The sequence below is a fragment of the Haliotis asinina genome, chromosome 7 (assembly GCF_037392515.1).
Source record: "Haliotis asinina isolate JCU_RB_2024 chromosome 7, JCU_Hal_asi_v2, whole genome shotgun sequence".
Classification (NCBI taxonomy): domain Eukaryota; kingdom Metazoa; phylum Mollusca; class Gastropoda; order Lepetellida; family Haliotidae; genus Haliotis; species Haliotis asinina.
Genome location: NC_090286.1, coordinates 62859375 through 62877455, shown reverse-complemented (window position 1 = coordinate 62877455; position 18081 = coordinate 62859375). Strand labels below are relative to the sequence as shown.

General features: G+C 38.3%; 1 protein-coding gene across 2 annotated transcripts in view; it reads right to left on the bottom strand.

Annotated features, from left to right (window-relative positions):
• The window catches only part of LOC137290935 (rho GTPase-activating protein 100F-like), a 132064-nt gene that overhangs the window by 50315 nt on the left and 63668 nt on the right, over positions 1-18081 (bottom strand). For both annotated transcript variants that reach the window (XM_067822146.1, XM_067822147.1), the window contains exon 2: positions 16365-17964. In XM_067822146.1, coding sequence (XP_067678247.1) covers positions 16365-17964 — 1600 coding nt within the window. The remainder of the gene's footprint in view (positions 1-16364; positions 17965-18081) is intronic.

Sequence of the window (18081 nt, the reverse complement as noted above, 5' to 3'; positions counted from 1 at the left end):
ATCATGAAATGTGAAATGTAAGGTGGAACGAATACTACCTGTGGTGAACTGTACATGTCTGAACCTGTGACTGATACCTTACTGATGTGGATGATAGTGAATATTATAACACTATTTGAGTTATCATGAAATGTGAAATGTAAGGTGGAACTAATACTACCTGTGGTGAACTGTACATGTCTGAACCTGTGACTGATACCTTACTGATGTGGATGATAGTGAATATTATAACACTATTTGAGTTATCATGAAATGTGAAATGTAAGGTGGAACGAATACTACCTGTGGTGAACTGTACATGTCTGAACCTGTGACTGATACCTTACTGATGTGGATGATAGTGAATATTATAACACTATTTGAGTTATCATGAAATGTGAAATGTAAGGTGGAACGAATACTACCTGTGGTGAACTGTACATGTCTGAACCTGTGACTGATACCTTACTGATGTGGATGATAGTGAATATTATAACACTATTTGAGTTATCATGAAATGTGAAATGTAAGGTGGAACGAATACTACCTGTGATGAACTGTACATGTCTGAACCTGTGACTGATACCTTACTGATGTGGATGATAGTGAATATTATAACACTATTTGAGTTATCATGAAATGTGAAATGTAAGGTGGAACTAATACTACCTGTGGTGAACTGTACATGTCTGAACCTGTGACTGATACCTTACTGATGTGGATGATAGTGAATATTATAACACTATTTGAGTTATCATGAAATGTGAAATGTAAGGTGGAACGAATACTACCTGTGGTGAACTGTACATGTCTGAACCTGTGACTGATACCTTACTGATGTGGATGATAGTGAATATTATAACACTATTTGAGTTATCATGAAATGTGAAATGTAAGGTGGAACTAATACTACCTGTGGTGAACTGTACATGTCTGAACCTGTGACTGATACCAGGTATAACCAGGATCGTACGTAATGTGGAGACTAGAAACAAAACCTACTGCAGAACAAATTGGCTAGTGTGTACTCCTCCAACTCACAAAACCCTTTGGGAATACCTGTAGACATATGTACAAAAATGTCACAGACTAACTGAATCCATGCCGTCTACTACCATTTTCATTACACACATAGCTGAGTGATACCTGGACTAGAGGCATAAAATCATATACAACATGCCAAATCAATGTTATATGCACACATTCTGAATGGCGATAATGTTTATTTCAACAGTTACATTAAGTTTTTAATACAATTCTTAGTTATAATATCTTGACAGAGGTCTTCATCATCATTCATAACTTTGTGTAAATACACCAGACGGAGACCTAATGCCCATATGCACATAACCTCATGGTTATCTAACTTAATGCATCTGTCTATGATGGAGGATTGTTGAATCTGAAATATTTTGATTTCTAAAAATACATCTGAGAGGAATTATGTGCAAGGAAACAATGTCGGAATCAGTATATGTATGTAACGGCTATAACCCACTGAAATATAACATCTATGGGTAACTTTAAGGTTCACAATTTGACATTATTCCGAAGAAGGTAAAGAATGCTTGATCCTTTCAGTTTACAATAGGGACGGCGGGGTAGTTTAGTGGTTAAAGTACTGGCTTGTCATGTCTAAGGGCTGCGTATAATTCCCCATATTGCAGGAATACTGCTAAGATCAGGGTAAAACTCAACTCACTCATTCACCAATTTCACAACAGGTAATCGATCATGTCATAACTGAGATCACATTGATGATTAATCATTCTGACAAGGTATGGATTATATAAACCAAAGTTCAGAAACGATGCCAGCATGTATGGGTTGAGATACACAAGTCCTTATACTGATGTGTGGGACAAGGAGGAAAGCTGTGACAGTTATAACACATCCATCAGTCAACAGATATATCCTACACACCTAATGCATGCAGCTTGCAGCAGAGACAATGCTATGACATAGATGTTAACATGGATATGTTTGTAGACAGCATCTACTGAGATCCTAACACCATACTACCATGTGCACAATGGCTCACTGCTGGCTTGATGCCAACCAACATTCACTTGACTCTAATGGGCCAGATGCATGATGTACTGATTGTTGCTACTGTGTTCCATGTTGGACTGTTAATTGTTACAGTGGTGCTTGGTGGACTGTTTACTATTACAGTGTTGCTTGGTGGACTGTTTACTGTTACAGTGTTGCATGTTGGATTGTTAATTGTTACAGTTTTGATGGTGGATTGTTTACTATTATGGTGTTGCTGGGTGAACTGTTTACTGTTACATCATCGCATGGTGGACTGTTTACTGTTACAGTGTTGCTTGGTGGACTGTTTACTGTTACAGTGTTGCATTGTGGATTGTTTAGTGCTACAGTGTTGCTTGGTGAACTGCTTACTGTTACAGTGTTGCTTGGTGGACTGTTTAGTGTTACAGTGTAGCATAGAGGACTGTTTACTGATAAATTGTTGTACAGTGGGATGTTTAGTGTTACACTGTTGCTTGGTGGACTGTTTACTGATAAAGTGTTGTACAGTGGGATGTTTAGTGTTACACTGTTGCTTGGTGGACTGTTTACTGATAAATTGTTGTACAGTGGGCTGTTTAGTGTTACACTGTTGCTTGGTGGACTGTTTACTGCTAAAGTGTTGTACAGTGGGCTGTTTAGTGTTACACTGTTGCTTGCTGGACTGTTAACTCTGCATCATGGTCTTGTATAGTGGGCTGCTTAATACAGTTGACTTTGTTAAGTGATACATGGTGACACATAGCTTTTCATGAGGCACATGGTAAATGTGGTGAAGTAGTTGCATCATATACTAGTTTACGATAATGTGGGCAGATGCAATCAATATTTCAACAAAAAAATTGTTGTGGTCTTTTACATATTCTGGACAGCATCAGTACGTATCCTTAGGTTTAGAGAGTCCCCAGACAGAATTGTACTAAACATGGCTTCCTCCTTCGGCAGCAAAAATCGTTACTACACTTGAAAAATATAATATATAATCTAATTTGTAATCCAATGTTTGCGAATACTTTGATTAGATTGCACTGAGCAGAAGTTGAAACTGACATCCCAGGAGACTTGTCAAACAACGATGTATCTATTAACAGTCAATACATCTTGGGATATGTCATCACAAATTCATTGGTAGAACATCAGAAATACACACAGAAGCTGAACAGCATATTCACCATGTTACTGATACTACCAGTACATGAACACTTTGACAGCCATACAGTTTATATCTGAACAGTCATTTCTCAATGCAACTCAGGAAGGACATATTCTCTTCCGTGGGTCATCTCATTCTTTTCATTTTACCATTATTCCAGTGCAGATTTCTAGTCCTTGCCACTTGAAACAGAACTGCAAAATGTTTAAATCATTAATTAACAAATACACATACACATGCATATTCTGATAAGGAACAGTACAGTGATATTTTAACATTGGAAAGTGCATGGCTCAAGAGGTACACATTTTACCAGTGATCTTCCTCATCTTCACTGAGTTCAGATCATGTGGTTAAAATACTCTGGGGAAGGATCATCAGTCAGTCAGCCATCTTTGAAGGCTCTAGCAATGAGTAAAATCTACTGCTGTCTGAATGTGGTGTAAAACAATCAGAACATATCAACATGGAACCACTCATTTCAGAGGAAAAAAATATATTTTCAAGCTAGCAAATAAAAATCTTTGCCTGGTGTCATTGTCCCGGGGAACTGATACTACAGTAGCACATGGACTCTGTAACATGGATTCTGACTGATTGCACAGGCTGGCCCGATGGACTGACATACACCTACGTATCATCAAGGACATCATCCAGAAATGTGAGGTGACCTTGTAACATCGCAATGATACTTCCTCCACACATGCAACAACATTTGATTGATACACATTGTGAGCAGAGACACAAGAAATAGGGCACATACACCAAGTAGATTACCTTCAAGGAAACATATCACTAGAATATAAGCAAACAGCCTCAACAAAAGTGAAAAACACCCCCATTACAGACACCTAGGTACAACTCCATACCTTCCCTAATCCCTTTCTGCATCAATGAACATGAAACATATGTGTAAAATTAAGGTCTGTGAAACACATCCCCTAGCGTGTGACATCAAGGAATGTGAAACATATCTGCAGTGTGTAGCATTAAGGAATATGAAACATAGGCGAAGCACCTCCTTAAGCACATGTGTGGCTGGAGTGCAGCAGATGCACCTGTATGTAGAAGGTCAAGCTGACTCGGTGCAGCCGGGGAAGCACCTCTTACACACAAGCACATGTGAGGCGGGAGTGCAACAGGAAGCACCATGTGTTGTGCATGGTCTGCTAGTAATCCTCCCACTGATGACAGACAGGCTGACTGGCCTCACAGGAAAATCAATGGCACTTTCTTATGGAGGTGCTCGGTACTGCTATCAGTTATCTTGAAAGACGTAATTGTTTGGCCTGGAAAAATGACTTCAGTTATGCCAGAACACATAAATCAATGAATTTATCTTCATTTCTACTGCTTTTCATTACAACTGTGGCCTGCTCGTAAAAAGCTTATATAGCAATCATCCCGCCACTTTGCTGAGGATGAACCCCACTTCCTAGGGATTTGCATTTCCTGTTGAAAAAAAGAATAAATCTGGAACCTAAAATGCCAGCTTTGTATTCTGTGCTCAATGAAGTGTTAAAAAAAGCTAAAACAACTGGTGTTGGTTCCACCATCCTGCCTAGTACTGGCTGCAGTTTAGGTGTATTTTCTGGACTGAATCTGTTACTGCATCAGATAAATCTATACTTCCTCTGACAAAAAGTTTCTCTTTTATGTATTATGACATATCATGTTTATTGGAACACACATATGATTTAAATGACTAACATTGTAAAATACTGGGACAAGAGGATTAATAGAACATATCTTCATGTACCTTCTTACAGTACTGAGACACTGTGCACTGTGCCAATTTCTACCATAGAGCTGTTCCATGGCAGGCTGATAAATATTTGTGGTAGTCAAGGTTCTACACATGATTCACGTTTAAAGTTTTAAACCATTTGCATGCATGATATGCAAGTTAGCACTCATCTGGACCAAACAATCCTGTGATTGATAATACAACCACTGTTCCACATGATCAGTGTACCATGACACACAAATACTACCACTAGGCTTGTTGAGATCTATGTGATGTAGCAAATGTCTCCTACCGTCTACAGTTAGGCAGAAATATAGTTGTACTGACTGTAATCTGTGGTATACAGGTCGACATGATGTTTGCAAGATGAAACATATTGGCAATATACCCTGACAGTACGGTAGGTTAATCAATATGTGCAGTCCATGAGACAGATACACAAAACTGATTTCTGTAATGCACCATGAAATGATAATTCATACCAAAATTCATTATTAACTGTAACTAGTACAAGCAATACATTAGTATTCAAATATTAGGAAAATAAAATATAAAATATTAGTTTCATCATGTATCAGTAATAGCTTAGACAAGACTACTGTAAAAAGTAGTAAAACTTACCTCACAGGCATTCTATTGAAAAAGGTATAAGTTATGACCACACAATTTCACAGATGTTAAAATCCTAGCCTGAGGTAATCAGAACTTCACTTTAAGACAAACCATTCACTAAGAAAAGGGTTATGTCTAGAAAGGTTAATAAACTGCTTTGATGAGGTGAAAATGCCATCACCTACAGTAAAATAACATTATGTAAACACTAGTTCCTCCAGTCCAGAGTAAGCAATCAAGCATCCAGTAAATGTGCCAACAAGATTAATGCCACTTAGAAAAGGATTAATAGATTAAGTACTCCCCCTGTCTGGTCATTGAAGTTGTTACGGTAGGACACACCCCATTTTGTTTATTCTGTATTTCATTGGCTATTGTAGGTTACACCCATTTTTGTATCAGTCAGCAAATCATAACCTTTGTATTGTTTCAATTGTAGTTAAATAGTCTCCACCTTCATTTGTCCATCAGTAGGGTTTAGACTCCCAACACAGGTCAGCTCTAACCCTCAGTTCAGAGGGTTGTACCGACTCTCTGTGGCCACCCTTGTTCTTCTATTTCTTGTTAAGAAAGTTGTAATTAGCTTCTTGTGACTTTGGACTCTCTGCTGAGTTAATTCCCCCAAGCAGATCAGCACACCAGTTAGATAAAGGATTTCACTGGTATCCTCACATGGACCCGAGACCCATATCATAACAAATGGCTGCAGCATCTAGATCTAAGACTGTTAACAGACATTATAGACATACAGAGCATATTTAGTATAAACAAACATCAAATAAAACCACAACATCTGGAACAGGATCAGAACAGCAGCTGCAACAGCAGCAACAGCAGCATCAGCTACGCTATAAAGCAACCACACAAAACTGATGGAGAAAGGAAACAGAACTTGCCTTGTCATGCTTATCACCAGCCGTTCAAAACTATCCCCTGAATTGTCATTCATACACAGAAATATGTTGAATTTAATTAATTAAAGTTCCTGTTTGCTGGCATACTGACCTTGGAAAAAAGAATGAGGATGACCTGGATTTCATTAATCATCATTAGAAGTCAATTTTCTTTCCTTACTACGATAAATCTCCTTCCTATTGATTAATTTTCTATGGAAATTCTGACGTTTGAAGATCGGAGGGAAAAGTGACAATGAACTATACTCAAAATAATGGCTACCATGGTTACAGGAAATAGGGACATATTTCTGACTCCTCTTACAAACGCTAATCATGCTAATTGGCAACACTCACACAAACCTAAACATGCATACACACTTTGACCTATATTCTTGCACTTCTTAATCTGTGTCAAAATTGATTTAACAGTAAACACTTCACATTGGAAAAGCTCCATAAAATGGTTTATCACCTCTTCTTCTCATAATTTCTTCAGTGTTTCAAGTAAAAATACGTGCATTATCAGCCCAACATTTACAAAGGTGTCAGAGAGTACATTCTCCCCTGACCATACCTGATGACAGGCAGCTAACCTACTTCCTCTGTGAGACACAACTTATAATACCACCCATATGCTGCCTGTAGTATTATTGACTACTCTTCATATAACAGTGTATTGTAATTGACAAAGTGGCCTCCACACAACCTCAATGCACAGGTAAACATCTGCTGCCTCACAATCAATAATTAGCAGTCATGAATACCTCTACTGTTTTGCTTGCAATCAACATTAAACTATGCTGCTACCATCAGGGTTTGTCGACGATCCGATCCTGAATACACTGCAACTTACAGGCTCCATCTAATCTAGACATGTATACACAACAAGTTTGACAATCACCTCAGATCAATACAGTTTGCACATCAATCTTTTGATTCATACCTCACCAAACCAAGAAAATACACTGCAAAGCCTTAATTGAACATCAAGCTCACAATCAAATCAATGCCTGTTGTAGAAATATTGCAAAATAAGTTCAACCATCAATTCAGCATTGTGTGGCACACTGCCAACCACGCTCAGTCATCATTTCAGCATTGTGGCTGGCACGCTGAATAAACAAGTTCAACCATCATTTCAGCATGCTGTGGCACACTGCAGAACAAGTTCAACCATCATTTCAGCATGCTGTGGCACACTGCAGAACAAGTTCAACCATCAATTCAGCATGCTGTGGCACACTGCAGAACAAGTTCAACCATCATTTCAGCATTGTGTCTGGCACACTACAAAACAATTCAAACAACATTTCAGCATTGTGGCTGGCACACTACAAAACAGCTTCAACCATCATTTCAGCATTTTGGCTGGCACACTACAAAACAGCTTCAACCATCATTTCAGCATTGTGGCTGGCATGCTGAATAAACAAGTTCAACCATTAATTCAGCATGCTGTGGCACACTGCAGAACAAGTTCAACGATCAATTCAGCATGCTGTGGCACACTGCAGAACAAGTTCAACCATCAATTCAGCATGCTGTGGCACACTGCAGAACAAGTTCAACCATCATTTCAGCATGCTGTGGCACACTGCAGAACAAGTTCAACCATCAATTCAGCATGCTGTGGCACACTGCAGAACAAATTCAACCATCATTTCAGCATTGTGTCTGGCACACTACAAAACAATTCAAACAACATTTCAGCATTGTGGCTGGCACACTACAAAACAGCTTCAACCATCATTTCAGCATTTTGGCTGGCACACTACAAAACAACTTCAACCATCATTTATACAATGAGGCTGGCACATTGCAAAACAACTTCAACCATCATTTATACAATGAGGCTGGCACATTGCAAAACAACTTCAACCATCATTTATACAATGAGGCTGGCACATTGCAAAACATGCTTAAGCATATCATTTCAGTATTGTGGCTGCCATACTGGCAAACACGCTCAACCATCATTTCAGTATTGTGGCTTTGAACACTGGAAAACATGTTCAATGATAATTTCAGAACTGATGCTTCCACAGGTAAAATCTGATCTACCACAATTCAGTTATGTGCTCCCCAAATCACAACAACACTGAACAACATGCCGTACAAGTACAACGCATACTTATGTTGAGGCAGACACACAGATACAACAATATTGTACAACAGTATTTCAAGCAGTGTCGATTTAATAATAACGGCAGTTTTTCCCGGGTTGTACATTTTTCTCAGCATGTACAGAAAACCTTTTTTGTTTGTAGTTCAAGATTGGTTGTAACTCACAATAAATCTGCTATGCATGGTAAGTGCTGCATTATTAGAGTACATAAATATCAGTCACCTTGATTTGTATGTCTTTACAATGGAATTTATCGATCATTCAAATTTAAATAGCCTTCAACATGGATTGAAGATTTAAATCTGATCTGATCCAATCTTAACAATAGCTTTCATTTTGCATTAGCACTTTCATGCTCTAAATCAAAATGCCGGCAAAATAATCATGACAACAGAAATAGGTTGTTGGATTATAAAAAGTCTGTGATAAATAGATGAATTACATAAAAGGCTGTTTGAGTGAGCACATTGCTAGTGTGACAGAGACAGACAAATAGTCCTCCAAGGAAGACATGAAATCAATAGGTCGTTGTGACCTACATGCAGCGACTTCCTTCAGAAAAAAGGTAATTTTAAAAGCATACATTAGGTTGAAGCTACGCAAATTAGCTGTCATCGCATACACAACGCCCATACATAAGACATGACATGCTATATACACTTAGCAGTTTGTGGCATAATCAATGCTCTTGCTTATGACGCTGCAACAGACGACATGTTGATCAATGCCCATGGAATGGTCCCTTCCGGAGGTGTTTTATATTTAATGGGCTACAGAAGAAAGGATGACTCATACATTGATTGCACAACTTTTTACCATCATTTTCCCAGTCTAGAAAATCCTTTCCTCCATAATTGTTATTTGTAGAACATAATGTTTTTCAAAGGATGGATTTTATTAAGAATTCCTCAGTGAATAATTCTGACGAGTGTCTCAACAGTTTGAAGTGATGACGGGGAAAAAGATTAATTGTTTCGATCAAACAACAAATCTATTTTGAATATTTGAGGATTGTCACTACAGCATGCGTGCACTTACAGGTACATCCAGTCTTCAGCATGAAAGTGTTTGACAAAAAACATCAAACTACAAGATGTATAATCCTGTCTATCAACTACCAAGAGTAGCTGCCCCTAGATGCATCAGGATCTGCTGTCATGAATTTGCATTCCTGGTTTCTTCAACCATGAACCTTAGAAAGTGAACACTACATAGTACAACAATCACATAGTTACTGACTGGAAATTTTAGCACTGTACATATTGATTCAAAAGGATCTGTAACTAGACAGATGTGTCAAAAATGAATCTCTTGCATTACTCATCAACTTGACATGTAGAACTGAATATTTTGCCTTTTCACTGGATATGCTAAATCTTGGTTACCTTAATAAATATATACATTTAATTATTAATTTTGTATTGATATTCAAGAATATGCATTGATGCAAGACTGACATTGACCACTCCTTTATCACCTGCCCTGAGTCTCATTGGGAGAACAGTGGTTTTCAATACCAAACATTGTATGACAGGTTAGAGGAATGATGCACATCAAGGGGAGATAACCCACACTATCACTTCTCAATCATGCATTTGGTAGACATGGAAGTACAATGGTATCTCCTACTTAGCATTCATACACCAAATACAAATGGACAACATAAAATTATATGAAAATATATGCTTCAATGAAAATTACTATCAGTGGTCATCTGTTTGAATGTGCACAAGACGTAAGGCAAAGATGAGTAAGAGATGTTGTATGACTTGAAATACATGTACAACCTGATCATTCACTTCCATGAACAATTAATATATTTTTGTTTTTACTTCAATCTATATGATAAAAGAAATTAATATCTGAATATTATAATTAATATCAACAACACTGTAAATAGTAGTTGGGAGGAGATCAACATTAAGGCATAGGATAATTAAGAAGGACTACTGGGCATCCTGATTGGCCTTCATAACCTGTTGAAACTCTTCAACCTCCATGCCTATTCATATTCCATTTAAACATGTTAAAGGGTAGGCAACATGTTAATACTCACTTAGTTTGACAAAAACATTTATGAGGTAAAATATGATAGAGGCTAGCTAAACTGTTTATCTGACATATCTCCCAGAAGGTCTCTAATCATATCTTGTCATGTCTGCTGTCTGTGGAGACAATATTGACAAATCACATATCCTAACAAATCACAAAACAATGCCGTTGAAGTACTCTCCATACATTTAGCTGACAGGGTATAGTGAAATGAAAATGAAATTATTTGCAGAGTGCCACATGGCCTGTGATCTGATGGTGTCGATGGCTGTATGGGAATGCTGGTTTACAGCACACGCAAAGGAATAGTTAAGCTCACAACAAATGTACAGGAGAGGTAGGTTTGACAGGCTGATTTCAGACTGTACCAGACTGAGCAGGGCCAACGACCCCTGTGTGTGAGATGACATGAAGGCACGCATGGAGACTTACTGATTCCTAATTATAGTCCTATGGCATGCCTGCTGTGTCATCGCAGTCCCTGCTGCAGCAACAGCAACAGCAACAGCACATTACACGCCACTTGACAAGTATATTAGCTACCACGGTAGAACTAGATGACATGCTACTACTATGGAAAATATGACTGACAACCTTACTGAGTATTTCAGTCAAATAACAGTGGTTGGTTATTTCATATCTTAACATTTCTTGACTTGTCCGTTGATTCATAAAAATAGTTGATAACAATATCATCATAACTCACCTGGTTGGGACTGTGTCATGCATTTCAACATGTTCAACATGTTAACAACTGCTTAAAACTTAATTCTATTGTGAATGTTGGTTTTGCTTTTTTAAACACTACACTCAGCAATGTTCCAACTATATATGATAGTGGTGTGTAAGTCACTGAGTCTGTGGACCAGACAACCCAGCAACTGGCATCATGATATCAAGACAAGCATATAATATATAGAGGATACTAAACAACCTTCTGTGTAATACCATTTTTATTAAACCAGTTAATGATTTGGTATCAAACGAGCGAAAGCGAGATCAATTGCAACATTAGCATTGTGACGTCACAACTTTGAACCATTTTGACGTCATACGTCAAATGGTATTACACTTGTGTAATATTGAAGTGAAAATATTACACTGCTGTATCTTCAACGGGCGAGTAATAAATTGTGTAAATCCAAATCTAACCAGGATCTCCACAAGTCCAGATTCACATGATTCAAGTGTGTTGCTTGTTTGATAGATAAGTCTGTGGTAACAAATGATATTCTGAATTACACTTTTCAAGCAAAGTACAAAGTCTTTCTGGGTTGTGTCCCATCATGTATTTCAAACATATGCTCTCACAGCAAGGTGTCTTATTACCAACATCCACCATATTCAGAGAATATAGGTCCAAAATGGGATTGTCCCAGAAATGTACCAGAATTTGCACATTGCTTAGAAAGTTGAAACATATATAACATTTGACAATTCTCTGAAATGGACTGTCAGTGTACAAACTCTTGTGTGTAAAGAAATAGACAAATATCATCCAGAAGACAAGTATTCAGAGGAGAGTTACATCAAACATGTTATGCAGACTGGTCAGCTGTTTTGTATTACCTATGATTACAATCAGACTAAACTAAATTGGCAGTCCAAATGACACGTCTGCAGTGAGCATGTTGATCAACACGACCATACATAGGGTCAACAGTGTCCACTAATTACAGTCAATATATCAAGTCAGCACAAACTATTTGTTTTATCATTCTTTAAAAACAGCATTTAAAGCATCCAACCATATTGATGGTTCCTAACCCATTGATGCCTGGACATCTATTTTTAACATGTTTCTGTGGTATGTAGTTTCAGACATGATCATGTTACAGGAAACGAGGCATGACATGCTCTGTTAGACCATTGATTCAGGAAAGGTAACCAACAGCTTCTAGTCAAAAATTCAATACAACAGGTGAAAACATTAGATAATAAAACAAACTGCAAGAGATGAAATAGATGTTTAGTGAATGATGTGAATGAGAAACTTGATCATACCAGTATTTGTAAAGTGAGCCACACAACCAATACAGAACGACATTACAGTGAGTACAGATATTAGTCTGAGTTGCAGCTTGGCACAAGAAGAACTAGAATTATTATCTTGAATTTATTTTCAATACTGCATAAATACAAATTGAACACATGCACTATGCTGAATTAACATAATGGTAAGGATTGACTGATAAGACTGAAAAGGTTTTCGTGAGCCATTAATAGACCTGCCTATTTTATGTTTAGTGTATGTAGTAAATTGTATCTATACACATATAGAATAATTCATTGCATTATCAATCAATATATTGATATATCATGATACTTTTGTGTTGATGTATTGACTACATCACTGTCTGTTATCAATGTTTGGGAGAGAAAATGTTTCCCTGCCATCCCTGAAGCTACCTGTCAGTAATAGCATAAACTGTCTTGTCTCAGCCATTACCTTCCAAGTTCATGGAAGCAGGCTCATAGTTAAAGCTTTTCTTTCACATTCTGAATACCTGGGTTCTGTTCTCATTCTGATAATTCAAAAGGTGTCATGTGGTGAAGGAAAGCGTCTGAAAGCTGCATACAAATTCTTCTCCCTCACTCATATGGTATGAATATCACAAACAGTGAATTACAATTTCCATTATGTAGATTACTTTGGACATTTTAGGAACATGTGACATTGTACGTTGTTTATTTGGACAGAATATTTGCTGATAGCCAGTGCTACCCACTTTCAAGAATGGATTGGGTCAAAATATCACCAACCAAGGGGCATTTGGGGACTTGTCTCCTTGGCTTGATCTCATGCACACAATTCCAAGGAGTGAAGTGTTTATCGGTGTTCGTCTAATTGCTATTTGGAGTAAAGTCCACTCCATATGCCAAATATTTCTGAAAGCCTATCACAATATTCTTGCAGGTTGTAGAGCTGCTTTACTTGGCCATGCAGACTTATAGCTCTTAATGCCCAGTGGCAGGTTTTCAGCTAATATTTCTTTAGCACAATAGTGAAACCTGACAAAACGCCATCCTTGGTGATCAGGCCCAAAAAGCTATGCTTCCTTTGCTGAAAATCACCAGCAATTGATGCTGAGTTGAGGAATGGATCTGGCCCCTTGCAGACATATTGATTGATTGCTTATGCGAGAAGAGCTGAAAATGAGTCCACACTTGACAGAAGTGACCCAAAAGCCTGCCTCTGGTCAGACACCCACCTGTGCTCCCTCACCAAGGCACAAATCTCAGTTTTGTAATGTCAGTGCTTAACCAGTGAAAGAAACTTCAACCATGCCTGCAATTCCTGGAAACTTGTTTTCTCATTAGCGGCATCAAGCTCTTCAGTAATAAGGGCAATGCCTCATGGAAAATTCCTACTCAGCATTCTGGGAAAGTTCTACGTTAGCACTGCTGGAAAATCCCACTTGGGCTTTCTGGGTCAACTGCAGTGACAAGAAACATCTGCCAGAACGACAACTCTTTAAGAACTGCAAACAGGTTTAATTCAGGCAGCATGCCATAGTATGGCACGTTTTCTTGTTTGATGACAGACATGTGCTCTGACCAGCACTCCAGCATCCCCAGCAACCCTGCTGCTTCCAGAGCAGCCTCTCTCCTGTCATCTTCAGTAAATTCCCAATGTGCAATTGAGTAAACAACCTTAAAGTATCAATCAGACCATGCTTTCAAGACTCCCTTTCCATTAGACATGAACCCTTCACAGTAATCATCACATGGCCAGTGTTACCATTTCCACAGTCAGGAAGGAAGCAGTTTACAGACAAATCATTGACATAGATATAATAGCTAAACTCAGCTCCTTACTGCAACTGACAGAACAAAATAGACCTCTTAAGTGCAGTCATTGATAGCTGAAAGATTCCATTTTACTTTACTTTACTGTCAAAAGCTCTCCTACACAAATCATTGATGGGTGAAAAGTTTGGTCTGGTGTTGTTGACACAGTAAACACAGGAGATCAATTCTACTTGGTATCTGGCATGGCAGCCATGCCTACTGAGTGTAGTAGACCTCATAGACATTCCCTCCTGGGTCTGTACCAGCACTAAATAACTCTGACCTTACACTGTGAATGTATTTTCATTATGTGGTGTTATATATCCCCAGAGTCATTGATTTTCTTATCTTCAGACATTCCATCACTACCACTAGAGTAAGTTATTCGATTCAAGGGTCTATTTCCATCACTGTTATATTATACGTATATCACATACCTCATACAATCTTACTTGTTAAATTGGCAGATCAAAAGGTCTATATAACAGGAAGTCAGCTGTAATAAATCTACTATTCATCTCAGCACAGTTAAAGTGCTAAAGCAGTAAGGGCGATGTTATTCAGCTGCACATGAACTTGCTGTATGGGTTTTGTACACAAGTTAGTGTCAAAAACATATGTCAATCTTTGACTTCATTATGAAGATACACCTGAACAATCTTAATCATTAATAACAAACTACTTAAAATCTTGTAAATAATATCATTAATAATGTATTATTCAATATATCATTTCTTGATGGTTTCCTTTCTAAGATAAGTATTTCTCAAGATAAATGAGAAGGTTTCATTTAAATTACATAACACTGGAACAATAATAGGTGCAAAGCCCTATTTTCAAAGAAATGGTACAATTCTGCATTGATAAAACAAGCAGATGAGAATGCTGACATGCTGTCTGTGATTGATATGAGTTCGGACAGAGACCTCTCATCAATCCTGAACCTCTCTAACAGGGAACCCTATTGTTGGAGAAACATTCATGAATTCCTAGCATATTACCACATGCCTAATAGTGACTGATTTGGAAATCTGTTAGATTTGATGATCATGGGGAACTGAGCAGTCCAATTGTACGGGGCACATAAGAACACAGAGTAACCTGCAGAAATTCTGCCATACAGGTTAACTCAATTGGTTCAGTTGTGTAAATAGCAATGGATTATGTGACTATACACTCCCATGTTCATACTTTCAGTCATGCAATTGTATAATGTAAATACTATATTATGGTAGTGAACAACTAGTCCCTGTGGATTTTCACTTGTGTCTCTGACACATGGACCAGTTGCCATGTCTGCCCCTATCCTTGTTCCCGTCATCTCATGGATAGTTATAGCAAAGTTTATGGCTACCAGTTTCTTAATTTGCATTATTACGTTGTGTTTTTCACACTGAAGCGACAAAAATGAAGGGATGATTTGATTATCAGGATATTATGTGCATATTCTGTGCTTGAATTTTTAAAACATTTTGGCTTTATGCAATTTCACATTATAATATCAAGTCCTTAAATGACACCACACTTTTGTGACTCACAAACTGTACCATATCCTCTTCATAATTATTCAAAATCTTAACCGTGACAAATACTTTTAACTGAATCTTCATAAGAGTATAAAATACTGACAGTCGCTAATAACACTTTAGCAGTCACCACAAACACTAATTTGCTTCCATTAAACTAACATCCTTAACTGATGAAAATCTGACACCAACACTGACATAATACAAATATGCTGTACAGCTGTGGTAAAATTCTAGTAACTAACACTTGTTGACACACACTGCAAGATGATGACATGGTGGCAAGAGCAATGTGTCCTCTTCCAACTGTCAAGATTGAAGCATAACTTCTTTTCTACTGTTTTTCATTGAGATGCAGATTCGAATTAGACTAAACAAAGTTCCAATAATTGTGTGGCTTGACACTGACATGACAAGTGGATACACTTATTCAGACAAAAACTCTTACCTCTTTTATCTCTTTGAGATAACTGTCTTTGTAGCTTGCTTTGCTCTTGTTGCAGTTCTTGAGAAAGTGTTGTAAATTTCTTCAAGAGCTGCTGAAGTTCAGAGCTGCTGCTTGCTGGTAGATGAGGGATAGAATACACGGGTCCATCATCATCACTTATTGCTCCTGCGTAAGTTTCATAATCCGAGGCAAATCCTCGAGAGTCTACTGGACGAGGGTGTGTGTACAAAATTTCAGAGTCAGAGTTGTAACACTCTGGAGATCTGCTTCGTAGCAATCTTCCATATCTAGATTTGGAATGTAACAAATCCCTCAATCTCTCCTGAGATCTTCTGTCCTCATGAAAACCCCTATATGACACATTCACATAATCCCTGTAAGACTGGGCATATGGGGATTCGGTACTATATATTCCTGCACTGTCATCAGACAAACTAGATCTCCCTGGGGGCATATGAGGAGAAATAGGTGCTGTTTTGGATGGTGACTTTGGTGGTTGTCTCCTTCCAAATCCATCTGGAATGAGATACTTTAGATATTCCCTATCTCCTGAAAAACCATGCTGTCCTAGCATTGTTGAAGATGGACTGAGATATGAACCCGGACTTTCCAACATACCCTCCCCTTCCACAACTCCTCCTGAAGCACCTGCTACAAATAGTCTATCCCTGGTTCCAGAGTCACCACTCCCATGACTCCGAGGCAGGGAACCATCACTGGAATTACCACTATCCATCGATTCATCAGGTAACAACCTGGCCTCAGCTCTTTGAGGAGAAATAAAAATACTGGCATAGCGAGATGAGGTAGGCTTCTCAGGTAAGGGATCTCTTTTGGTAGCAAAGTCTGCTGAATAAAATGGATGCTGAGCATAAGATTCAAAGGCATCTGGGCACTTTTCTGTCATCTCTAATTGTGATGCTGAAGATGACCTTCCCTTTTTAAGAACAACAATGGGAAGTTCCTCATCCTTTTCTGTAAGTGCTAGAGATGGACATGATTTGTTCTTATTGCAATTCCTTCGAGTCCTGATTGTAAGCACTAACTTCTTAGGAATTGACATTAAAATAACCACATCATCTAGAGACATTTTGCCCACTTTCACATTATTAACTGTTAAAATCTCATCTCCTACATGAAGAAGACCATTACTTTCAGCGACTGTTCCCATCTGAATTCTAGAAATGAAAACACCATCTTGTCTGTCAAAACCATTTCCCTCTCTTATATAGAAGCCTAGTGTCTGACCAGGTCTCTTTATAATCTCCACTGTTTGAACCACAAACGAATCGTCAAGAACCTCCATACTTTTTATTCCCATTTCAAAAGCTCCATTGGAAGTTTTGGATTTAGCACCATGGTTAGAATCAGTAGTTTTTGGTGTAGTATCTCCCTTACTTGCGTCTGTGCCAGCGGTACCTACATGCCGTGAGTGAGTGGTTCCGTGTGAAGTCTTGTTATCTTCACCGCTGTGTCGGCTGCTACTTGCCGGCTCCGCTCCACCTTGCGTCAATCGCTCATGTCGTTTTTCTTCGGCTAGTCCTTTTTCTCGTGGTGATTTATACCTGTCAGGACTCTGTGCCATCGACTCCTCTTCCTCCTAAAAACAAGCCGAGAAGAAAATGAGCATGACAGAGCCCACAGAATATCCTGAATTAATTTTACATTGCTACCTCAATCAATATTCCGCCATTGCTGTCAGGTCAGGGGTCAAATA